This window comes from Pagrus pagrus (genome assembly GCF_965226575.1).
Source record: "Pagrus pagrus genome assembly, chromosome: 23".
Classification (NCBI taxonomy): domain Eukaryota; kingdom Metazoa; phylum Chordata; class Actinopteri; order Spariformes; family Sparidae; genus Pagrus; species Pagrus pagrus.
The window spans coordinates 9,340,721-9,367,565 of NC_140205.1; the positions used below are offsets into that span (position 1 = coordinate 9,340,721).

Below are 26,845 nucleotides of genomic sequence, written 5' to 3' on the forward strand. Positions count from 1 at the left end.
GGTCTTGGCTAATGTTTGCCAACCAGACCTTGAATACAGATAGACGTGCTGTTATTAAAGGAGAGTTGAAAAATATTGTGATACATTCAGCAGAATAGTTTGCACATATAGAGGTCTGATAAAAAATAGCATGAAGTTTAGTCACTAAACTTTCCAGGGAGTCTCCCTAAGACTCAGTCAGTGCTCATTAGCAGCCATATGTCCTGCCAACGTGTCCTTGAGCAAGGATCCTGTAAGTCACTCAGGGACAAGCTTGTCAGATAGATGCCTGAAATATTAATGTAATAAATATCCCATCCCAGTTCTGGCTCTCTGTGACAACTCTGCCCAATCTTCCCTTTTCATTTTAGGTTAGCTCCAGCTCACAGTTTGCCATTACTTATTTGGACTCTGTTCTCATGGAGAGACTGACTCTTCTGGGTGTTTCTGTAACTGGGCTATTGGAGCTGAAAGTAGGGTAGCCCTTAACTAGGCTATACGCAGACTACTCCAACTCGGCTTCATGTTGTCTGGTCACTCTAATGAGGCTGAGGTCTATTTCCCAAAAAGTGAATCTAACTGCCCACTTGTTTAATGTGGTGACATGTGGGCACTTAAAGGAACATTTCCCAATTTTGTCTGGGAGATTGATACCACTCTCATGTCTGTACAGTATGTATGAAGAGTTCATTTGCAAAAGCATATAAAAAATCTATTCTTAAAGCTACAATGGCACTCAGCAACTCAACAGTCTGATTATTTTCATGAATGTCCATGCAACATTTCCTAAGAAATTCATGAAATATCGCCCTATTGTTCATGTGTGTTTTTGCATCCTGCGAACATGTAGTGTTTAATTCTGAGGACGTGCACAACCAACACTCCAAGCTGACGCAGGATACGCAAGTCAGGAGGTGGGAGAATGGGCCAGACTATTTCTTGGCAGGGACGAGTAACTTCCTGGAGTCTTCACTGGTTGTCTTGCAATTGGCCGTGAACTAATCCTTTGGTTTTTGTACACATCGGACAAACAAGATATCACACATCCATATGCATGAGGGGTATGAGTTGCAGCATTCTTCCCATCTAACTCTCTGAAAGAAAATGAAAAAGCTTTTTTTACTTTTTTTTTTCTCAGAATGTGGTTTTCCATCCTCCAAAACATCACAACTCATGATTCTGACTGGTACAAAGAGAGACTTTATCACAAAGAAGAGTAAATGGAAAATAATCTTCAGCTCTTCAAAATGTCACACCTTTTATTAATGTAATTTTTTCACCAATTTTTTTCTCCAACACTGAATGTGTGAGTGGGCCAGTCATCTGCCACAGCAGTATTACTCAGTTCAGCTCACAAGACACTTTCCCCGGCACAAGAAACAAAGGCCAGTCTGTTTCTATGGTTTCTCACATACTGGAGATCTGAGTGGAATTTTACATAGACAAGGCTAATGGATGGACTGCACCAGCCGACATTTAACAAATACCAAGGAGAGGTACGATGATAGAGAGTGCAACTTCAATGCTCCGTGGCTGAATGTGAGCCGTTCCACAGATAACATTTTCAGATATTGCTTGTGTCATTGTGTCGCTCATTAGTGAAATGAGGTGTAGTTGTTACATCACAGGTGGCATAGGGGGGAAAAAAAAAAAAAACTCCTGTGAACGAGCTCTGACGCCGGGTAAAGCCCAAACACCTCCTCCCCAAACAGAGTATACACACACATACGTACATCCACACACACATAAACCCTTGCCCTTCTGTAGGTCAAAACAGGAAGCCCACCAAAAGGCCTTTGACAAACATGCCCTCCTTTCTCCAGGCTCCTGATGCATCACACGAGGGAAGGGTGTTTTTCTACAGACAGAGCTCCTGCCTTGCCCTTCACATGACACACTAACTGAGAGGAAAGTTTCCATTAACTGTTGGACGGCAGCTGAAGGTTGTGACTTTAGGGGAGAGGGACAGCTGGAGGACAAAGGAGAGAAGATCCATGGCAATATTTCTGAGCAAAGTTAAACAAACTGAATATGTGTTTAAAGGGAATTGTGCAGTCTAGTAAGTAACCAAAGTAAACATTTCTGTAAAGGATTGATGAGAGGAAAACCTTCACGACAACCAGATCACCGCACAGTCTATCAAAAAGGTCATCTGTGTCTAAATAAATCCTCTAAAGTTTTGTAATCAAAGGACAGAGCGAAAATGGTTGAGGACCCAATGACTGCTCGGCATCACATGTATTATGACTCAGGAATTGAACACATGGCTTGTTGAACCTTGTCAGTGTGTTCTGTAATTTAATTGAAGGGAATATTGTGTTCCTTTTGAACATGAGTAGACTAAACTGACTTCCTGAATTGCAGTGAACCAGGTCAGCACCAGTGTCTTCAATTTACAACTGATGTGCTTGAATGGGCGGGTATTTTTGCTCCCTTTTTCATGGGCCTTTTGAAGAAGAGAAATCCTGGCCCAAACCACGAAGCTGAAGCCATCGAATGACACACATATTGGTCAAGCGGCTGATGGTGCTCCAAAAGTTGGTTGTAACTTTGAACATTTTTGCTCAAGGACAGTTTAAAGCATCGACAGAGCAGCTGTTGGTCAGGAGGTTTGATCTCCACCTATTCCTGTCCACGTTAGAGTGTTCTTAGGCAAGACACTTTTTTTTTTTACACGTGATGGCTTGGCTTGACTCGATTGATGTTTAAAAGCACTGTGCAACGGTTCTTGGTAGCTAGCTACTCATCATCTTGGGTTTTCAGGGTTTCGTTACGGTTTGTTTCAATGTCATAGCTTGGAGGCAGTTAGGAACGCTTGGACCCAACTCCGGACATGGACCCTCACGGGCACAAATGCCCAAGACTGAACATGACTTGTCACAGGTTGGTGCCTCTAATAATGGTAATGCAAATGCCAATCCACATGACGTGGCTTGACTCGCTGTGGCCAAAAGTACCACATTAGATGCCCTAACTCTAGTCCAGGTCGCTCCTCAGTCACTGGAGAGCTGAATAAATGGCCGGATAAAAGCCTATGCCAAATTAAATATGCAGATTAAGATGATCCACTGTGTCAGTACCTAATGGGGAGAAGCCAAAAGAAAGGGAAGAAGAAGAAGAAGAAGAAGAAGAAGAAGACGATTTCAAGCAATTTCTCCACCTTGTCATCTTGCCAGCCATAGTAGTGTGTAATTTGTCATTTTAGCCAACAAAGTAAACACAGTTGTTTCATTCTTCCTGTCTCCAATTGACAAAAGTTCTCTCTGGTCTCTCAATCAGAACGGAGAATCCAAGTTATATCTGGCTCTGGCTCTATCCTGCCTTTCAGTCACAGTAAAGTGACTGAGTTTTCCCCAGACAGACCCAGGGTAATTGGAACAGTGGATTGAGGGGTAGGCACACACACACACACGCACACACCAGCCCACACAGGTCATTACATTTACCACTAAGCATCTCCATAAGCCCAAGCAGGCATATCTGACATATCCATCTGCTATGGTGGGATCATGCTGGATCTGCCTCTCTCTCACTCTCACTCTCTCTCTAAATCGGGGTAAGGGGGTGTGCCAGTGGTAATGATGATGGGGACATGACATGTAATCACAGGGTTGATCACAGCTCGGTAACTAAGCAGGGCTATGATTTTACCCACATTTACATCTTCTCAGAGGCAACATGTCATATTGGCCTGTTTAGTGCAATGAAATAAAAAGACAGTTGAAATTCTTAAAATCCTTTAATCCTATAAGGATGACTGATTCTTTATGGATTGTGTCTGTTGCTGCTCACATATTACAGACCTTCCCTATTTTTTTCTTCTTCTTTCAGTGCATGGGTTCAATTCAAGGTTACGTATTGCTTGCATAATGCTAAATAATGCTAAATATTGCTAAATATTTCTTGTGCTAGTACCATACATTAGTTTTAGTCCTGACCCCAATACTTTCGTTTAGTTTTTGCTCTTGAGAGCCACCTCATTGCCCTACGCATATGAAAACAAATATGACTGTTTCTTTCCACAAAGCCTTTTTGTTAAATGTTCGACGATGCCAAAACACAAGCAGCTGTACAAGAACTTTGCCGAAATAAAATGAAATTGGCAAAATGTTTTATTTAAATCGGGAACAATCACAGAATGACAATTTTTAGTACTTGAGAATTGTTCATACTTGCAGCCTGGCTACAGTAACGTATGCAGACGGGCTACACCAGGTGTGTGAACACATGTAAATGGTGCGTATTTGCTATAGATATAGATATCCCTCAACAAAAATATACCTGTCTTCTAAACTTTTTACGCGAGGTGTGCGTGTCCATTTTATACAGAAATGGGTCATACGGTCTCAACCACTAGTAAACAGGAAATGGCAACAGCTGGCAGTGCGGTTTTGATTGTTTTTTTATTATTTCCTGTCACATGCATTCAGCTGACAAGACAAATTGAAATAGCAGCTTGCACTTTGCATTTTAATCAGCTGGGCGTTGCTTAATAATTTTATCTAGCTTAGTTTGTAGATGTCAACTGACCCATATCACAAAATCGGTTAAAAGTTCACAGTGCCGCTGTGTCCCATTTAAGATGCAGTATCAAAAACGAAAGCTCGCGGTCACGTTTTCCACCAGTGGTCTGCATATGTGACATGTTCAATGTAGCCAGTTGCGTTAGTGCTACAAACATGTTACAGCTGAGACCAAAAAATTATTTAACATCAATATCTAGCCATAATTTTGAATTAACATTTAAACCATCAGCACAACATTTGGGGAAATATGTCCTTTTGCTTTCTTGCTGAGAGTTAGCTGAGAAGACTGAGGCTACAAGCTAGCAGGTGGTTAGCTTAGCTCAGTACAAAATATCTAGTCTTGCTAGTTATTAATGTGTTCAACAAATAAGATCAAATGTGTAAATTGGTGATTTCCTGAGGTGCTGGTAGGCAAATATTAGATATTCGGACAGAGCTAGGCTAACCATTTCCCCTGTTTCTAATGATTATGATAAGCTAACTACTATTATGAGAGTGGTATTGATATTCACATCAAACACTCAGCAAGAAAGCAAATAATCATATTTCCCAAGTTGCTTAAAAAAATTTGAATCTGCATTACATACAGAGTATAATGAACGTCTTGTATTTACGCAGATGTAACCTCTTCTACTGAAGATTCAGTTGATTTATGTCTTATTCCTTGACTTATTTCTGTCCTCGCATAACACACCGCTTCTCTTTGAAACTTTTCACCTCCCTCTCACTCATCCAGACACACATATGTTCACCTGCTCGCTTCCCTACGCCAGGAAGGTCAAGGCCATCATCTCCTGCAGGGCAAGATGTGTGTTTGTCTGCGTACGTGCATCTTGAGTGTGTGCTCACATGTGCTCTAGGTTTCTTTTTGCAACGAGAATCATGGGTCCTAGTCTGTAAGCCTTCCTCTTTTCCTCCCTGTGCCTTCTTTCCCTCCCAGGGGAAAAGCCCCCATGCGAAAGGGAAGAAATGGGGTGTAAAGGGCACCGAGTTCCCATTGGATCTACTCTATGCCCCGTCTGTGCCCAGTTTATGCCACTCTGCTTTGGACATTGCTAAACCTCTGCGCTGGCTTGAGGAAGCAAGCACTTTTAATGTTCCCCTTCTCTTGGTCTGTGGGTTAAGCAAAAAATCTGATATGGCACTGTAATTAAGCTGCCATTAATTGTTTTGCCTGGTCCCGGGTGGCACTGCTCAGACTTTGGGGGAAGAGAGCACCAGATTTATAGGGCTGATGGGCTCCACGCCTAACTGAACAGCTAAACACAGTGAAAACGGTTCTTAATTACTGCCTGTTGCCGCTTATTCACCCAAAGTCACCTCTGCCAGAAAGCTAACTAGCCCTCACCGTCTCGCTGCACTTAAACACACAAGCTCCCTCTCTTTTATAATTTGGCCCTTCTATCGATAAATCATGTATAAACACCTTGAACTGTTACCCTTTCTTATCATGTATACATCATTTCTGGCAAACATGTTTTTCAGCCTGAAACTACACAAAGCAAGTATTTGATTCTGCAATATTTTTGTCCTATATGTTTTGTTTTCCACGTTCATTCCTGGTCGAGTCTAATGGCAGCATTTTCCATGAGCTCTGCACTGAGTCTAAATGTGGAATCTCAGGTGGTTTCACTGCCTTGGCGGTAATTGAATCAAGACTATTTATATGCCCTACATTTTATGACATGTAGATGTTCACTGGCCTGAATGAAATACACTTTCCAGCCTCGCCGCTGGCCGAGCCAAATGTAAATACAGAAGATATCGACGGAAAACAGACCATGGAAAACATGTCCTAGAGGGCAGTGGCACTACCCCCACAACCCCGCTAACACCCTTCTATGGCTCTTCTATGACTCCACACACACATGTTTATGTGGTGAAGGAATACTATAACCATACACAGCCTCTTCCACTCACGCCCTCATATTGGGCTGGGTGGGTCGCTGTCCTGACAAAGTCTCGCCTCAATGGGCACTTGAGGTGAATTATTGTTTGTGAGTGGAAACTTGGCCAGATAATCTCAATGCTGCTGGCTCAGGGCTGAGTAAGACCACTGTCTCCTTCCCCGCACACACACACACACACATGCCCTGCACACACACACAGCTTTTGTATTACCATCTCTATTTCCACTTCACACTTATTTGCTGACTCTTTGCCTTTTACAATAAGTCCTTCTCTGTCCTGTCCGCCTGTTCCTTTGCTCCATTTTTCTCTTCCTTTTCTACAACTTCTGTTTCTCCTCTCTCTCTCTCTTTCTTTTCCCTACAACTCTGGCCTTTATCCTGCAGGCCATTCACCTCTCTGTGGCTGCCCTCGCCGGTGCCTGCAGTAAATTCCAGGGCTAGTTGGAAACACAAACATGCACAAGCCTGGGACGAGCAGCTCAGTCATGATAGACCCCTCCTTACCACAACCACCACTCTCTCTCAGCTCTCCCTCACACAAGGGGTCTTTGTGCGTCTGACTGCTTCACTTCAGATCTTCTCTCAGAAGTTTACCTGCATCATAGGTGTAATTCATGCGTCTGTGTCTCTCCAGTCGCCAGTCAGCATTGTGTGAATGTTAATCATATAATTGGGGATTCCTCAAGCAGACATTAACTAATGTTTGGACTCTTGTGGACCTCAGGAAAAATGTGATTACAGTAATTGTGGCAGGCTAATGATGTGTTAGATGAGAAAGGTTGGTTATTACAATGAGCTAGACCCATCCTTATTATAAACTTTGTCTGATTGATATAGCCACTGTCCTGCTTGAATAATAGGTCTAAGCAGTCTCATGTTAATGCAGTCTTCTTATGAGGATGACCATGAAATACAAGCAAAGAATTGGTTAACAACATAACTTTTGATTAATGTCCTGTTGGAAAATTCTCACACATCATCATCCTCCGATCAGCAGTCTCTTTCTAAAGTATGCAACACAATTTTTCCCTCTTCCTCTTCAAAAGAAGGAAGCCCCCCCCCCTCCACGTCTAACTCTTTGCCAATGTGCTGAGCCAGTGGAAAATCCAACGTCCGTTCAAGAAACAAAGTGGTGCAGAAAGATCGGTTGACCAGAGGAAGCAATATTCATACAGCATGTCCTCACTGATAGGGACCCGGTTGTGTAAGTCAACTAATGAGACATCTTCATGTTTGCATTTTCCACTTGCCTCGGCTCACGAGGCACATGATCTCTGAGTGCGCCATAGGCATTTCCACCGCAGTCATATGTTTATTTAAAAATTGTTTAGGAAATAACTGATTATCTCTCTGTGGCCTTATGATTTATTTTTTCCATTCCCTTTGGCGTTTCCATTGTGCTCTGTTACTTGTGCAAATGTCTTAATCTGCTCACAGCAGTGTGTTATCTAGAAATGTGATAAGATGCCGAGTCCGCAACTAAGTTCCTCTCTCAGTTGGAGCAGCAGACACATTCATGCGGTGCCAGTTGCGAGACACTCTTGGACTGAACCTGCAATTATTTGTCAAGCTATCTCGTCTCATGGTGTGTAGAGCTCTTCCCCAGTAATTAAAGTTCTATGTTGGGATGAACACACACATACAGCACACACACGACCACAGCCATCTTATTTATTCTCAAACACTTTTGCCAAACTTTTTTGTTTTCTGCAGCGTCCTCCTCCTGTGTTCTCTTTTTCAACCTAGACTAATAAAGCGGTTCTGTTTTTGAGTGTGTTTCAATAAATGCAAACATTACCCTGAAGGCAACATCCCCTTTTTTGAGAGTTTTGGTATGCCTCATCGTTAATGCTTACTCAGACAGCATGAACAACACATTAGCATGCACGAAGGCTAATGACACTTGACATTTACTGTAGTTCACAAGATGCTCCAGAGCATATGGCAAATTTCCACCGAGAAACTGAGTCAACAAGACTCAGACAACAGCTGTGGGGAAAATGATTGGTGTCCTCGATTTCAAAAACTTGAAACAAGTTTTTCTGGAGTGGTTAATTCCCTTTGTCTGCTGCTCAGTTACAAGTTTCGTCTTTTAAAAAATCAGGAGTAAATAAATCACTGTCTCCATTAACAAGTCAAAAGACCAGACAGCTCGCAGATTGTTGTGTGGATACAGCGAAAAGGCCCTCCATGTGGGGATTCACCATCTTGTTAGCTTCTGCGGTCCCAAAGTGTTTAAATGGATTGAAGCCGAGATTAAATGGTTTCAACTGAACAAACAGGCACTGATGACACAAGGCAGAATTCCAATTTATTTTCTATCATATTTACATAAAGAATAGACAAACATCAGCCGCTGCCTGGAAGGAAAATGTTTTCACGGAAAGTCGACGTGCTTTCCAGGAAGAACTTGTTTATTCTTGATATACATTAAATTTTTGTGAACACTTCTAATGGCTTATAGTGCAACTGTGTGTCTGTCTGTCTCTGTGTGCTTGTGTGCATTTCTTCTAATGTTTGTTTTTTAATGTTTTACATACTTTAGGTGCAATAGGTCAGAATTTTGGTTGAACACTTCACTAAAATTATCAGCAGAATGTGAAATATAACAGTTTTGACGTTGTGACGTCAATGTATTGTGTAACCAAACATGACTAGCTTGCTAACGAGCTAGCCCTCGCCCGTACTTGTTCAAAGCTGCTAACAGTGTAAACTCCCAACACTTGCATGTTGCTACGGGCTCCCAGTCCGGACTGCTAGCTGGACAGCTAACTGAGCTAACTAGCTAATGGTAGCTGCAGTTGGAAGCAGATAGCTAGTGTACTCTGGTATGATGCCCCCTATTTGTTGAGCATGAATTCAACAGATTACCAACTCTTACATATTATTAACACTTGTTAATTAATGTTGTTTTAATAGATTTTGTTATAACTGGAATGAGCCAGGCTAGCTGTTTCCCTCTGTATCCAGTCTTTGTGCTAAGCTAAGCTAACGTTTGCTGGCTTTAGCTACGAATTTACCATACAGACATGAGATCCATTAGAAAGCAAACAAGTGTACTCCCCAAAATGTCAAACTCTTCCTTTGACAACATGAACACAGATGCAAACATTTGCAAACCAGCATCTTTCCTGCTGTTCTTGCCACCTAATTTTCTCTCCTCATCAGGTATATTATACTGATCTAGTTCCCTTAAATCCTTAAGCTTGTAAATAGTTTCTGAGAAGACATTTTGAGTCTATATTAGTAGTATCTCTACCATTGTATTCTTGTTAAGTGTGTCCCTCTGCTTCTGAGGCATTTGAACAAGTCCTAGATAAAGAGGGAGGGGCGATACAAAGACTGATAGACAGACAAAGATAGACAGAGAGGGAGAAATGGGCGGCATCGGTGTCATGTTAGAGGGACATCTGCTCAGCCAAACAAAAAGCACTGCAGGCTGCCAATCAGAAAGCCACCAAAACCACTGACAGTTAACTGGGGGGGGAAAAAAATAAAAATGGCAGGCGTAAAAATAGGTCTTCGGCACTATTGGGTTTGAAGGCCTGTTTGCCAGTCCTGGCTCAGAGGAGGCCTGCGTTGCTGTTGGATGTACAAGAAAAACATCAGCATTGACGCGCTGCTGTGCTGCAGCTCCAGTTTGAAGTCTGAGAGCTGAAGATTGACTGACAGATAAAAAAATGTGTGAAGGGTGTGGAAAGGCATATGTGACACCCACACTTTAGTGACTGCATTTTCTCGCTGATGCTGCTTTTGCTATCTATCTATCTATCTATCTATCTATCTATCTATCAAGTAAATCTTTGTCTATCTATGCATCTTGACTGATTGTTCCTCTTTCCTGTTTTGACTGAAACAATTCGGTCAAATTACAGAGACCCAAAACCAAATGGTTGCACAAGTCACCTTACATAAATAATTTTTTTCCCTGCTTCTTCTCTTCCTCTTTCTTTCCAAATGTCGTCTCCACCCTTGATGTAAATCTGATGTGTCAAGTTCTGAAATGGCATTTTCCAACTTCTTGTTCACAACTTGCACGCAGACGTGAAGGTGTTGAACTTTCCCCCCTGTTTACGAATCTGATGGGGTGAATACTTCTGTGCACTCAGGGCTGTTGTGTTAATGATAAATCCCATTATGTCAAGACAGGAAGTATATTACACTGAGGTTTGACCTCAACCACAGTTGTTTTCTGTTTATCATCTACCACCACTCGTGTCTTTATTTAAACCTGGGGTCCACCATGTAGTCACAAGATGGTTTCTTCACCTGAATTTATTGGTGCAAAGTCGAGACATCTGAAACATATATTCTTTTTTAAATTCTTGCCCTCAGTATCATGCACCTTGTATTTTTAAATTATTGACTTGTAAGGCTGCTGGCTTGCACCTCATACTGCTGTACAGCAGATTGCACTTATCTTACAACCTAGCCGACTAGGTGATCACAGGGGACTTTTCCCTGCACTAATTGTGAAGCATATTCTGTTTCTCCGTCCATTATCAGCGCGCTGTTTGATTTCTATTGCATAATAGAAGTCCAGGGGGACGATAAATGGAAGGATGCACCTCTGCTTTCATTGTAATGCAATGCAGTTCACTGCATTTCACTGACAGTTGGCCCCAGTAGGAGCAAGGCTGGTTGTCAAGTGTGTGACTCCTTCTCAGCTGCACTGAAAGAATCGCAAAGAATACAGCCATTGAATCTGCAGAAGAAGAAGAGAAAAAAAATGCGCTACGTCATGGAAAGAATGACGTCAGGTTTGATTAGGCGCCGAGGGAAGAGCCTTGTGTAGCCTAGGTGGAGTTGAGGCAGCCAGAGAGCAGAAACGATGCGGGAGTGAAAGGTTTCGGTGCGTACTTTTTACAGGCTGCATTATATGATGGGGGGGGGGGGGGGGGGGGGGGGACTGTTGAATAATCCTGTTATTATAAAGCGGACACGGGAGCAAAGAGGGAGTACGAGGGGATCATGACGTAACCGTTTCCATAGGCGACTGATATGCTGGCTAAGCCAATGGGAATCCACACCAGCGGTCCATACCCATCCTCCTTTTGACGTGCATCACATGTCCCCGGCGGTGTTGTGACAGAAAGGGACCAAACGAGGCGAGATGATTCCCGGCAGCCTACTTCCGCCTTCGTCAAAAAAACCTACATTAGACAATCTAGACCCCCTTTATCCTTTGGCTGGATTGTCTCCTGAATATGTCCGATATCTTTTAATACAGGGTTTTAATGCTTAAAGTGATGATAGCGTCACGAGATAAACACGTTAATTGTATTGAAACAAACTTGCGTCTGGTTTTCATTTGTTCTATTATTTAATAATGTTTTATGAATGACTACAGTATATATTCGCATTCTTTAAACATATCAACAACTGGGTACACTAGTTGTGGTTAAATCGTCCCAGTAAACCGATATAACGGCTCGAACAACTGTGCGCATGTGTCATATAGTTTCCGGTCAAGTGGAAATGAGTTTCCACTCCCTCTGACGGGATGGTGACTATCTTGACAGCTCTGGTCGGAGACTTTGGTTGTGGTTGTGACAGCGCAGTGGGCGGGATTTTACCTCAGATCAGGGGAGAGAGTCTAGTCTTTGGTGAGACTGAGGGGAGTTAAAGAGAGAAAGGGATCTGGGGTGCTCTTCAGAGAACGGAGTAAGTATTTTTTGGGTTATATTTTCAGCGCTTGCGTGACAAAACGCCGCATGATAAGGGCTGCTTTCAGGCGTGTCAGACGCTGCATAGAAAAACCTCACCGGTTGAGTCTTCATTTTTAGCGTGCAATGATCAACGAGGGCCAGCCACCGGTGGGTAGCTGCTGTGGGTAGTTAGCTTTATACCAAGCTAACATCGTTAGCTAACGTTATATGTTGGATACATACTGACATTGGGGCGTCTCGTTCCCCAACGCAGGTAGCTAATCAGCCAGGATGCTGCCAGATTTGCTGTGCCTGGCGCCTGGTTTTGTAAGACTTCTGCTTTGCACTGGGGGAAGTTTTTCGACTTGTCAGCCTACTAGAAGCGGCTTTTTGGGGGGTATTTTCCTTCTTTACAATCAACATAAGCTAACGCCTGGGAGCTAGTTGGCTAACAGCGTACGCTAGCCTGTAACGGTTGTTTTTAACGTCGGAACCCAGCACGCTTTCATGTCTCGTGCACGGGGCTCCTCATGTGGAGACAGCCGGTGAAATAACGCCAGACCTCCATCACGTTACGAGAAAGTTACCTCCATTTCATCCCACGCCGAGGTGCGGTGTGCGAGCTGTCATTCAGTGTATTTAACGGTATGTGGATCCTCCTATAAAGATAATGTCAGCGAGCGAGTGTAGTAACATTATTACCCGGGCTGGGAGGGTTATCTGCAAGCGTTGTACTCCACGCTGCGGACGATTCGTGGAGCTCAAGGGAGAGACACCCGTGTCAGGCACATTGAAGTTATTTTCTCGGCTGACTGTCAGCACAGTGTGGACACGTTAAATGTGTAATTCAATGCGAATATCAGCGACCAACAACGCCTCTCCCTGCTGTCAGAGTTAAAACATCCATTCGGAGGATATCATGTATCGTATTTATGATGTTCCTTACCTCAATCTGAACCGAGCCTTTCTCCCCAAACCTTAACCGTATTCTGCATCGTGCCTGTCTTATCATGTCAAGCTGCCTACCAAGCTTAAATGTCATACTAGGAACATGCTGCTTTCATCAGGGCAAGCTATAACCCTATTAAAAGACAACTACCAAGGCGAATTTAATTCAAAAACAGACGGACTTGAACGCAGCACGCCGCTTTAAATTACATTTGGAAACGCTAATGGCAACGATAAACCTCCTATTTCCCAAGCTTCCCAGTTACTGCAAGTTGATTACGCGCATTAACGTTACACTCTTGACCTTGATGAACAACGTAATATAGTTTCGCACTCGCTAACATTGCATGCAAGTTTCCAGGTTGATGCTGACAGCAGCCACTGAGCACCTTTAGGTGTCTAGTTGAAGGGATCACTCCTTATCCAATTAAATAGCACCGGGTTTGCTGCAGCACCAGCAGTGTCTTCCTGTGTTTGTGTCATGACTTGTGATCCTACAGTGGGTTGCAAATAATGTTGTAGTTTGATCGAAATGCATTTGAAACACTGAATTCCAGCTTGAGCTTGAAGAGAATAGACTGTGATTCAATCACATAAGGTGTGCCGGTCTCTGTAGTATGGTATAGTTATCTGTAGACGTATTACATAATGCTGTATAATGTCAGCTAAGCAATTCCTTCGCCAAGCATTATATTGAGAGTATCTTGTTGCAGATTATGTGCTACACATTCAGATTTAGTTTTGAGTAGTAATATGTTTGAATTTTCTGGATTTTACTACAGATATTCAGGGCAGGTTAAAGAATGAGGGATTTTTCATTATAGCAGTCCAGCTCAGCATATAGAGATTCAGACTTTGTTTAATGATTCACTTAAACCTCCAGTAACACAATCTGTTGCTGTGTCTGAGCCCTTTGAACTGAGACTGTCGCTGTCACTCAAGAATGACAAAAATATCCTTTCTTATTCCTTGCTATACCGTGCTTTTTCATAATGGCTGACTGCTGGCAGACTGGTCGCGCTGACCGAAGTATATGAGTCAGTAGTTCTTACACTTGTTTTTTAAAATGTTTTGAGAAAATGGATGTATCTCAGAAGCAAAATCGTTTGACCTCCTTGACAGTGTGGTCCAGCTGGATAGCGTACTCCCTACTTGAATTTGTACTATAGAGCTATCAACCTTTCAAGACTTCGACTCTAGGTATTCATACTCATAAGGTTGATTAACAATGCTTGAGAGTATGTAATTTCTACTAATCTAACATCATAGCTTGCTGTTAAAACACTGTTTGCCTCTCAAGACATGGGAGTCTTTAGTAGTCACACAGTGATAGTCAGTGCGAAGTAATGCAGTGTGCTGGGTACACTTTCTTCCAGGCAGTTAACGCCTGTCAAATCTGTACCTCACACATCATGAACAAGTCCCCCTTACAGCTGTTTGATATGTCCACTGATTTCATTGTCATGCTCTGCACTTAGGTCATTTACAAGCATACCCTAAATGAATGAATGAATATTATTTATAGCAATAATTGCTACCATTTATCCTCTGTTCAGTCTGTATTCCTCAATATTTTTTATTTTTTTGTAACTGCCAAGTATAAAGCATTATTTAAGGGAGCAAGCCACTGTAGGTCATTAATCTAAGGTGACATTGAGCCTCATGTAAACGGACATGGAAAGCTAAATATAGTCTGGTTTTCTCCCACAAAGTACAATGTATTTATGGTGCTATTTACTTATGTAGTTTTGCTTATCTTTCTTTCTCTGTGTGGATTGTAGGACCAAGGTTATTCCAAGCAGAGGTTGACTCAATCATTGCTAGCCTACTTATTCACTCAAATCTTGCCTAACAAAGCAGTCGAAACAAAACTAGATTTGTGTGACTAAAATTAATTTGCTTTTTTAAAACACAAGACTCAATTTTTTAAGTGCAGGGAGACCAAGGCGGCTTAAACTGGAAAAACTGGTCAAAGTAATTGGATAAAGTCTGCCCACCAAAATAATTATAAGGCACACACGGCAAAATATCATGAATTAGTCATCAAGACAGCAAGAAGGTCTAACTGTGCTGCAAGTCAGTCTACCAGGCATTTGTGTTGGATTTGGCATTTCTGAAAAGCTGGTGGGCTTTATGGCTTGACTTGAAGCCCACCAGTAGATTTAGGTGTCTCATTAGTTTGTGCATATCTATGCAGAATTGAAAATAATTTCTTCTTAACCTTATAGCATTATCATTGAGTATATACAACATAAGCATACCAGTTGACTCTAAGGTTGTTTCAATGTAAATAATTGATGGTTGTGGTGGACAGGATCAGATGTAATTTGCACAAATCCAGGTGATCATTGTAGCAGTTTTCTGATACGTCACCATAGCGAGACAGTAGAGGGAGGTCAATGGCTGTGAGTTAACACTTACTACCTGTGCAGGTCTCTTAAAAGGATCTCCATCAAAATGTAACTTCCCAGGACTCTATCTTTGTGAGGAATAGTCCTAAACACCTTTGAAGACCTTTTGAAATTTAGCTGTCTAGTTTCAAATCAAACAGTAGATTCCTGTGTAGGGTTATCTGGTGAAGCTGCAATTACAGCAGTTACCTCCCTGTTTAGTCTTCATTGTGAACATATATGTTTGGCCAGACCACAGGTCCTGGTGAAATGAGCCTAATGCTTAACACTAGTGTATCCTGAAATCACAATGGTAAGCACAGCAAGGTCAGGCTGTGGCAGCAAATGGCAGGGCGGCAGGACCTCAGGCCACTGGGCCGCTATGTAGAATCACACATAACAAAGAACACCGGGAGCTTCTCATCTTCAAAGTGGCTTGATGAAAGATGCTCCATTTTGGAATATTTTCCACCCTATGGACATGGAGGACTCTGTAACAGCTAAATAAAACCACCCCTCCTGGTTTTATTTCCTCTGAAGGAAAAATATATTTTCACAATCACAGTTTGAAGATGTCTGCCGGATTGGCAATACTGAGGCTAGGATAAATCTGATTAATAATTAAAATCTTTCATAGTTCATTCAGTCCTGCAAGAAAAGCATATTTTTTTTACGGGTGTGAAAAAATGTTTCAGATATTATTTATACCTTTACTGCAGGGTAGTCGTTCAAGACTCTGCACTGCTTGGTGCGCAAAATGAGAAGTAAATGATTGTGCCATATGACTTCTCACCATTAATACAGATATCTTCCCAATGATTCAAATATGTACTGATCTGGAGAAACCCTGGAGTACTTTAAACTCTGCATGACACCTTACATGGTTTATTGATGAGTTTTTTATAATTCTAAGGAATGGATTGATCATAGATCTCCTGCTTTGACTTTGGCTTACATTAAAAGCCTCAGCTGTATTTTGTGACGATTTCGTGACACAGTTAACAGGAACAACTCCGTCCTCTTCACTTGAGCATGCAGGGATTGAAGTAGATCTTGACTTGATTTTTTCTGACAGCCCCTTTTCATGGACAGGTTTTTGCAAACGCAATTATAAGCACTCTGCGGGAGCCTGCTGGTCATTCTTAACGTTTCTAAATGCCTCCATGCTGTAAATTTTAGTTTTTGGCGGATCAAAAGCTAGAATTTATGTCTCCTTGGTATTCTGATGTAAGGAGCCAAAATCCTGCCCCATTTTCAAGCTAGCTTGTGCTTCACCTGGATTCTGTGATGCATCTTTCTGTTTTTATTGATAGATATGAAAAGTCTGGATTCTCTTTGTATTCTTTAATTTGACTTATTGAAAAAAACTGACCACCTTTATATCTTAACACAAATGTTTCACAACAAAAATACCATGAGTTTGTAGCACACATACAGTTTTAGTGAACAAAATCACTTATCTATAAATGAATGACTGGAATAGCATTCCCTAAGCAAATTAAATAAAGCAGATATATTAAAACCATCCCTAAAATAACTGTTTTCAGTGACTACACGTTTACTTATGTACACAACAAGTAAATGTCTCATTTCTAGTTAATTCCCGCATTCTTTTCATTTTAGAAACTGTTTCATGTCTCTCCGTACATGAAGTAAGAATAGCTGAAGAGGAAGTGATGATGATGGTGACACCTCTGACGTGCTGTGCGTTCGTATGAGCTGGCAGCCTGACAGGGTTTCGAGAGCCGTGTAGAGGTTCCAGTCTATGGGGTGAAGTGGCGCTCTCCGCTGCGAGCCATGCTGCACAAGGAGGGCTGGGTGTCTCTGCTTTGTACCCTCCACATTTACATGGCCTGACCCAGTTCAGCAACGGCTAGCTGTGGGGGGAGGGGACTGTCTGGGGGAAGCTAAAAATACCACCCCTCGCATTAGGCAGCTCCATTGCAGAGGGATCCCTAGAATTGCTATCCTTGACTTGCATCGAGTTGTTGGCACGTAGAGGTGTACAAACTGCCAGAGGGTTTCCTTAGCGTGGAAACAAAGACATGAGTATACTTCTGAGATGCCCACCGCTGTTGTCCTATCTACTCGTCTCCACTTGCCACTGCCTTCTGGGTGGAGGATGTAAGTGTGCATCCAATGTGTGAAAGCAGCCTTAAATAGCATGGGTAGAGAGACTTGTGACTTACAGTACAAGACGCCGGTCCTCGGGTAAGACCGCCTTCGTGCTGACTGAGCTGCGGTTTGGTTGCTGCTGTGTGGAAAGGGTTAACCTTAGCCTCTGCCATTCAACCATACCATGCCAGCTGTTGGCTTGGAGATCCAATCACAATGATTTTCCACTGTTGTGACATGTGACCTGCTCCGCAACCCGAAACTGTCGCAGCGCAGCAAATGTTGGCACTTCCTTCATCTTGGCGTTGTTGCTGCTTGTGGGGTTAGGGGGTGTGAATGTGGGAGAGGGCTCATCGAGTAGGACATGAAGACCGGGAAATGGAGAAGGCAGAGAATTGCATTCATTACTGTAGGCTGCACATGTGCTCTGCCCATGTGGTCCCAACCCTGTCTGAGATCATATCATGTAGTCATGTTGTAAAGACCATTTACACATTTACAAAGCCACATGTTATTAAAAGATGAAGTGCGCTTTAACCATCACAAAAATGCAACTACTGTTAGGAGCAAGGAACTCCTAAAGACATGGTAGCAAAAACTCCTAAGTGTCAGGATTTGTTTCTGTTTGTTTTAAAATGTAATTCTATTTTAATCTATTCTGTATAATTATTTTCTTTTTAGAATAAGAATGAAATATAGCAGAGACCAGAGCAGTGTTGGCTTTAATTAAAAAGGGACTTTTACTTTATCATCAAAATACATTGCAGTTTTTAAAATTCCCCCGAATAGATGAAGTGAAAATAACCTGTATGTTCTTATGTGCGTTGTAATTAATGTTATGGATGACTCTAATCGAAGAGATCCGAGGCTTGTCTTGTTAGTCGCTGGGCATCGGAAAGATGAAACAGAACTAACCAGACTTGCTTTAGGATTTAACAGTTTTATCATGATGGAAGGGCAAGTATGTGTCTGACTTGACTAATTATTGTCACACTTGCGTGGCAGTGTAACTCGTGCAATGGAGAGATGACCCTCCAGTAAATCTTTAAAAGGTTGGTTTGGCTTTCTCTGGCATTTCTGTCTAAGCCCAAAGCCAAAAACAGCAAAAAAAATATAATTAATAGCATATGATTATTGTGAATAATCAGAAATGAAGAACTGTCTTATTGGACATGTGGTCAGTACAAGAGGTGCAAGAGTATTTCCTCTTCAAAATAGGGATTGCTGTGATCTCTCCCACCTCGGTAATACACCCGGCCCTGCAATTATGCTGTGTAATAAATAATAAATTCTGTCCCGTTTTCCATGGCAGATGGCTCCAAATAGAATCTCAACATGTGACAGAATAGTTTCCAAGAATCTCAATGGAATAAGCTGCAAGCATTCATTGGTGCAGTGAGCAATGATAAAGCCTACATTTTCTCTCCTTCTGCATCTGCGTCCCAGTATAAAGTTCTGATAGTTTGGAGTTGAATGTTTGAAGTCCTGTTTGGTGTAAAGACAGATGAATGGCGTTCTTTCAAGCATGTTTTGGTGTTTGTTTTAGCAAGATATTCAGAAAGTGAGCAGAACCTCCCCAGCTGAGAGATAACTGCAGCATTTTTTCCAGGCAAGGAAAAACACTCCTGTCTGCTTTCACTGGTACCTTGTCTTTTTGGATCAGACTGCTGATTCCAGGTTCCCTGTGCAGTGCGAATTATAGTCTGACATGGCTTTCCACCTGCAAGTATAGTGCATGTTCAGTGTTTCTCAAAATGGTATTAGACTAGAAATCACGCTCATCTTGTTGAATCTTTCCAACAAATCCAAATATGTCGAGTGTTTTTAAAGAGCTGATATGCTCAATTTCAGGTTTGTGCTTTTTATTTTAGGTGTCTACTTGAAAAAGTTTACATGCTTTTACATTCAAAAACTACAGTATTTTTCTCACATGGTCCATTGTTGCAGCACCATATTCACCCTGCGTCTGAAATGCTCTGTTTTAGCTCCTCTCGTCTCTGATTGATCATCTCACACAAGCCTGAGCAGGCAACTCTCACCTTGTTTCTGGTCAGCTCTGCCAGTGTTTTTAGATTTGAGCGAGCCACACTTCTACCGCGAATATCACCACAATAAGCTCTTCTAGCCAAAAACATCACTACAGCACACGTTGGAATCTGATCCGATCCATATCGGCCTCCGACTCCCTGCAGTTTTGAACCTGTATTTGTGTGTTCAGAGAAAGCTAGCTGCTGGATGCTAATGACAATTCTACACAATGCCTAGCAAGCATATGAATTAATTTATTTAGACTATTTCCTCTTTACACGTAGCTGTATTGTTACCTTCAGGGCCATATTGGCATACAGCAGCAGCAACACACTCACACACACGGCGGTGAGGATCCTGTAGCAAAACGGGAAAAAAAATACAGCTGCTTCCAAGTTTGAAGTTGGGTCTTGGACAGCCCGTGTCCATCCTTGAACTTGTATCGCTACCAGCCCTTCGTTGACAAAGCATTCCAGTGGAATAAAATGCACACACAGTAGTTGTGGTGACATTTCCCTCACATTTCCATAAAAGCAAAAAAAGTTTATCCACTGAAGGTCCTTGTACACAGCCATCTCAAGGCAGGCGTCATTATTTCCCGTTCTGTATAAAATATATGGAAATTGGAATGGGGGATCATTGTCATTCCACCTCTGAGCCAGCAGCGAATGTAGTGACAGTGGCATATTGATGTCTGTGTAAAAGAGAGCAAGCCGACAGAACATGACAGGCGTATGACATTTTGACGACATGTTAAGTGTGCAACCCAACACCTGGAGATTTAAAAAGCAGCTAGCAGTTGGTAGTTAACTCAAAGAATAAGAACAGCAACCGAAAATGTCAAATTTGGGAGACGGCGAGGTCCAGCAGCTCCCTCCTTACCAGAGATCACCCGCCATGTAACAAGGAAACAGAAAATAATTTTTATTGCCGTGTTATGACATACTGATTTAGAAAGCAGTGCCTGATACGTATGTAAAACCACACTAGAAAACCAACGCTGTTGTGATACAAGTCACAACCGTCACGCTTCTTTTGCTTGCAGGATGCTGGAATGCTACCTGAAACACTGGAGCAGCATTATGCTGGTGTTGTTTGGTTCTTTGTAAAAAAAACTAAAAAAACAAAGCAAGGGTGAATAACAGTCTTAGATGCAGCAGTATTGTGCAATTTCTGTTTTTAAAAAGGCTTGGGTCTTGACATCCCTTTGGTAGTGGGAACAGATGAAGACTTTTGTGTTGGTTTGTGCAGCCCACAACAGACAAAATTGGTTTGGTACACATTTTCATATTACAACCACAGACAGCAAGGTGGGCGGGACTGCCACTGATGGGTCCCCTAGCTGAACGTGCTGCTGTGTTACATAGTGATCTTACTTACTCTTACTACTTATCCAAGGCAGAAAAGGCTGTACTTACTGATAAGGGGTTTCAGACAGTGAAGGAGAAGTGTTATCTGTAGGATAGACTAACTTGCTTTGGTGTGGAGTTGGACTGGATTTGAACTTTGCTGATGTTTTACATGCAAAAAAGCTATTTTATACACTAAAGATAAAAGGAAACCCCAAAAGCATAAAGAAAGCTTAAAGAAATTAATCAGGTCAAGTCCTTAAAATATACACAACTCCTGCAGTATTTCAGCCTTTGTAACTGTATGGTATTGTTGTATGCTCAAAGACCTGTTGCGCTTTCTGTTCAAGCTGCACCAAGACAAATTCCTATCAACTTGGTCGACATGAATGAATCAGTGTCATTGTGTTAGGCTGATTAAAGCTGAATGGACAGCAGCCTCGCATTAGAATGGACTCTCCCATGTAGAGCACCATGGAGCTCCCTGATGCCACAGATAGGCTTAATTAGATTAAACAGAAGGCTTTTCCTGAGGTAATCAGTCACTTGGTTCCTGCTCACTATGTTACCCCACCAGTTTCACTGCAGGGAAGCTGGTGGCTTGTTTCTCGCTCTGATTTTTTTCAATGAAAGACCTCCTGTATGTTGTTTGAACATGGCGGGGTACTTTGATACAGTCTTAGGGATATTGCTTTGGTGAAGGGATTTGACTGCGATGCTTTATTTAACATCTGAATGTACTAGAAATGCAATGAATATATATATCATAATAAGTAGAATTTGAATAACATATGAACAGTAACGGTACAGAATCAAGATGGTGAGTAATTTAAGTTGCACCTAATATTCAGTACCTTCCAGTTCCATTTAGAGCATGTGTGTAAATTTGCCCTGCCTGCTTCAGTATTATTTATAGTCCTAAACAGGATATTTAAGCAATTTCTACAGTCAATTATCTGTTAATCTTCAATAATATATGAAGAAAATGTGTTTTTCCGTTAGATCATGCCAGTAGTAGACCATTTTCTATGTTCAAAATCAGAGTAGGCTACATTAGGAATTAAAAGAACAGATAAAGTAAACAGAGTTACTTGAACGATACACTATAACACAAAAAACTGACTTAATTTTAAGTGCAGAGCTCCCGACTGATGATATTAAACAACCTTAGAAAAAACAACTAATATTGGGGACTACTAAATGAAATCGTACTAAATTGAATTTCTCAAAGTCAGCCTACCACTTACATGTTTACATGGACTTTAAAAGTCCGGTTTCGGTCGGACTAACACAATAGTCTGACTTTTTCTAACATCATGTTAAACGTACTGAGTGATTAAGCAGTTTTAACACATAAGCCAAAAGGTAGTATTGGCCCAGACCATAGTAAGAAATATCTTGAATAGTTATCGGGTAGTCTTCTAGTTATTACTCTTAGTATTAAATGGAACCAAACAATGTGGGTGAAGTAAAATCCAACAAAGGCGAGAAAAGCGACATCCTGCTTAAAACCTTTTAATATTAAACAGCTGCAAGAAGTTTATATTAACAGTCGATTAACATTGCAGAGACAGAACTACCTTTTAAATTCTCCATGCAGGAAAAACCCTAGGAGCAGCCCAGAGCAGAGTGATTCCCACTGAATGCTAATGCTCCACTCTGTTCACATACTCTGACCGGGGAGCAGAGTGCACATTACTTGACAAGTGTTTTGCCCAGATGACAAAATTATTATTATTTTATTACAACTCAAGTACAGCTAATCAAAATCTCTTCGCATTGGCTGCAGGCAGTTTGGCTAATTACTTTGCAGCTTGTCTCAGCAGCCAAGTGGTTTTGTGTTTTCAAGAGTTTCCATGTTCCCTCTTACACAGTAAAAATGATTCAACATTAGTGTCTGTTCTAGTGCACTGTAGCTGTATGATAAGAGAAAAATATTATATACAGTATGCTACATCATATTGTTTAGATATTGGTTAATTGGATATCCACTGACTACATCAGAAACCCTGAAACATTGGCCGTTATCCCAGAGACTTACTCATTGTTAGATGATAGCCCATGGGTCCAGAGATTCATATGGACATGATTGGTTATGATATAAAAAATAATGAATCCTTACGCTCGAGGCCACAGAAAATTGGCTCATTGCTTGCTTGTTTGTCAAAAAAGTTGATTCCTCTGCTCAACTTTCCAGCTTTAAGAATCTCACTAATGATTTTTTGTGTTTGCTCTTCTCCCTTAGATCTGCATGCATGGTGATCTCCGCCTCTGTGGGTGATCCTCAGTCACCATGAAAGACTAGGAACTCAGCTCTCCGAGGGAAATGGCTTGTTTTGTAATATCCCTGCCCCACTACCTGCCGTATGACTCCAGCTGCCTCTGAAGGGCCCGTCAGCTGTTTATGGGAACTACCACTGTATTCGCACTATTGAGGATTTAAGCTTTTCCCGGACAACACTTTTTCTTTTTTCTTTTTTTTTACCCCCACGGTTGGGCCGAAGCAGCAACGCTTTGCATTAGAGTGGAGAGACGGCGAGAAAATGGCGAACAACTCGTACAGTGGGGTGAAGAACTCCATGGTGGAGGCCAATCACGATGGAGAATTTGGCTGCACGCTCAAAGAACTGCGCTCCCTTATGGAACTGAGAGGCGCAGAGGCGATAAGCAAAATTGGGGAATCTTATGAGGATGTTCAAGGACTCTGCAACCGGTTAAAAACATCACCTATAGATGGTAGAGTAATATTTCCACTATACTCAACATGTTGACTGTTTAATTGGATCAAATGCAGGATGTTTTCACAGCAGTGCTAGTAGCAATTGCTGTTGGAATGCTAATGTGTTGCACACATAGTTTAGGAAGCGTGTCATTGGCCATGTCATCCACATTGTGGATACCTTGACATCACTTCCTTGGAAAACTCATATGCCAGACAGGTGGCCGGGCAGGCTGGCTCTGACCTGGGCCTGTCCTGCTCTATTTCAAGGCCTGTGGATATGTCCCTCATACCCTCCCTCTCTCCCTTTTCACCTCTGTGTCTGTGTGTGTGCGTGTGTGTGTGCCTGTGTGTAGGCTTCAGACAGACCAGCTGTCTGCCTGGGCACAGCACCAGGCTGCAGGCAGGTCAATGTCCCACATGTGGCGGACAAAACGGGAGGCTGTAAGGCTGGGTAGTAATGACTTGAACATGTTTAGGAAGGAGTGAGTTCATCTTTTGAACATCTCCTCAGTGTTACTCTTACACCACATCTTCGTAATAGAGAAAGGACTGTGCTTTAATACTATGCGAGTTTTTGAAAAAAAAAGTTAGGTTACAGTTGAACCACACTGGGGCAGATGTGGTTGACACCTCTCTTTTCACCCTTTTCTACCACTCTTTTTCTCTCTGTCTCAGATTGTATCTCTATAGACAGTCTGCCTAATCGCCAGTATGACCTTGACTGAACTCTTATGGGAGGGGATTTTCAGTTTGATCCCAGATTAAAACGGCACCGCATATTCACTGTAGCAGCAACAGTCCTCTATTCTCTGTCTCAAAGCAAGGGAAAAATTTCCAGGGCTTCATCAAATCAAAAGGAATGTGATAAAAACCAGGCTAAATGACAGAACAAGCATCTCACTCAAGAATCGTTACCGTGCCATTTAATTCTTGACCTTTCATTTATTGACAATATGGTAAGTGTACAAGGTGAACCATGCAGTCTGCTTTCAGTGTCTGTTATACAGGCCAGTAGGCCATTGTCTGAACTGAGGAGAAATTGCTGAATAGGAATTTTGAGAGAGCGCCTGAGTTGTCCAAACACGCATGTGGCTGTGTCGAGTTGGTGAACGTAGAGTGCTGTCATATTTGTAGCGTGAGTGACATCGGTTGTTTCGTAAGTGTGAGTGTACTCATCCTCCCCCGCTCGTTCTACCTGGTCTGTGCTCCAAAAAACGAAAGCGGAGGCCCAGCTTTTTCAGCTCTGTTCGTTGTATTGCCCTGTAAGTGCGTGAGTAGATAAGGGAAAAGAGTAGGCATGTTTGGAATATAAAACTACTTTCAAACTCTGCTATAGCTGCATGCTCTTTATTAATATTCTGCCTGTCAGCAGTCTGTATTTACCATCCTTCAGTTATCAAATGTGTTTTAAGACTGAGATAATAATTAGATTATTTTGAGATCCCTAATTGAATCCATCTTTTGATTAAGATTACTTGCTTCCTCAAAAAGCAAAGGCCGCTTCACCCAATTTCTCAAAACATTTGTTTTTACTCCTGCAGTTATTTGCAACTTGTACCGTACTGATAAGCTTGAATGGGTCCACATTTTGTTTCCCCCTCGCAGCAGGTGCTGTTCCACTTGGTACACTGCCACCGAGTCTTGATACTTCCAGTTTCAATCAGCTCATTCGTCACTGGCTTGGGAAATTAAGCCGTCATTTAAGATTACAGGAGCTTGACAATTGAAAAGGGATTTCTAATTAGCTGGTTGGCCATTTCTCGAACCTCTTAAGCCAATCCTTTGCTAATCCCCCACATTTCCAAGCTCCTTTTTTCACCCAAAGAAGTTTGACTGAACTTCTCTGTTGCAGCTGTGCACGGCTGTACCACTCCGCTCACTGCAGAACTAGTTTCTGGCATGGTCTGTTTGGATTTGACTCGATGTAATTTATCGTGGCCAATGCCATTTTTCATGCTACCACATAAGGCAAGTATCTGTAATATCTCCCGATACAGTTAGATTTGAATTAACTGGGCTGTGATTCAAATTGATTTTGGCAATTTAATTTAAAGAAAACAAAACAATTGGGGCTGCACAATACATTGTTTCCATTTTCCATGTCTGACCTGAAATAGGTGTGTCTGATATTATATAATTTAGTCCGATATAAGGGTTCTTGGATACATTGGAATTTGTTGCTTGTGAGTGACATGCAGGCTCTGCATACACAGTTAACCACCATTCATAATCATTCTTAATCAACCTCCCCTACAAAATCACCTCAGTTATTCTAGATTGAACTTATCTGGTGAAAATCTGTTTTTTTTTACACCATAATATAGAATTTATTGCAGAAAAGTAGTATCGCATTATCAGTTTTTTCCAATATTGAATATAGTCCAAATACCAACTCCCCTAGCTCTGAGTTTAAAAAGAGTTAATTTTGCATACTTTACAATGTTGAAATTGTGACAGTGATCGCTGCTGAAGGCTTATTCAGATATTACATTTATTTATTTAACAAATGTTAACTTCACCCTGTCACAGTGCTGAAGCCATAAATCATAAAGATGTTTTTATCAAATATTTGATTTTACATGGATTCTTCCAGTTTTGTTGAACTTCTCAAACTAACCCTGTTGCCATAGTGGTAAGGAAAGAAAGCCCACCACTACCTGAAGCTCTGGCAGTTGGTGTTATTTGTATGAGTTCACTTCCTGTGTCTGCAGACATTTCTTATTTCTGAGGCATTCTCTGCTTCAGTGAGCAACTGTCAACAAATTAGTAACAGTTAAGTCTCAATTTTCAGTCTCTCTATTTATCTCAATTTTTCTAGTTCATGTATATAAATGACAACACGTAAAGGGGTTTTTACACATCAGAATTGGTTTACTCAAAACAGGGAGCACTGCTCAGCTTATGAAAACAGTTGTATAATGTTAACTGCGGCTTTTTGTAGGAGCCTGAGAACACTGGTGATGTCACCAGGGTTACCTTGGTTTGGGCTTAGAGATGACACATTTTAACTGGAAGGCTGCATTACGTACTTGGGGCACGGAGCGTGAAAGACATGGATGTTTTCCAGGCAGCGAGGGTGCAATGAATAGACATGGGAAGTAGGATCCACATTTGTTAAGCTTTTATGATGAACAATTACAAACAAAAATAGGTAGTTTAAGCTGGCATGTCCGAAGTCAGTGATGCATCGCGGGTTCTACTTATTGTTCATGGTCTTGCTTGATGAGTCA

The 26,845-nt window shown here is 41.7% G+C and overlaps 1 protein-coding gene across 6 annotated transcripts in view; it reads left to right on the plus strand.

Moving 5' to 3' along the window:
• The window catches only part of atp2b1a (ATPase plasma membrane Ca2+ transporting 1a), a 130,169-nt gene that overhangs the window by 77,878 nt on the left and 25,446 nt on the right, over nt 1-26,845 (plus strand). For 4 of the 6 annotated variants that reach the window (XM_084346116.1, XM_084346119.1, XM_084346120.1 and 1 more), the window contains exons 1-2: nt 11,873-12,079; nt 23,139-23,629. In XM_084346116.1, the coding sequence (XP_084202242.1) occupies nt 23,437-23,629 (193 nt within the window). In that variant the 5' untranslated portion in view covers nt 11,873-12,079; nt 23,139-23,436. Of the gene's footprint in view, nt 1-3,258; nt 3,372-11,872; nt 12,080-23,138; nt 23,630-26,845 lie in introns of those variants that run through there. The other 2 variants (XM_084346117.1, XM_084346118.1) reach the window with 2 other exon arrangements.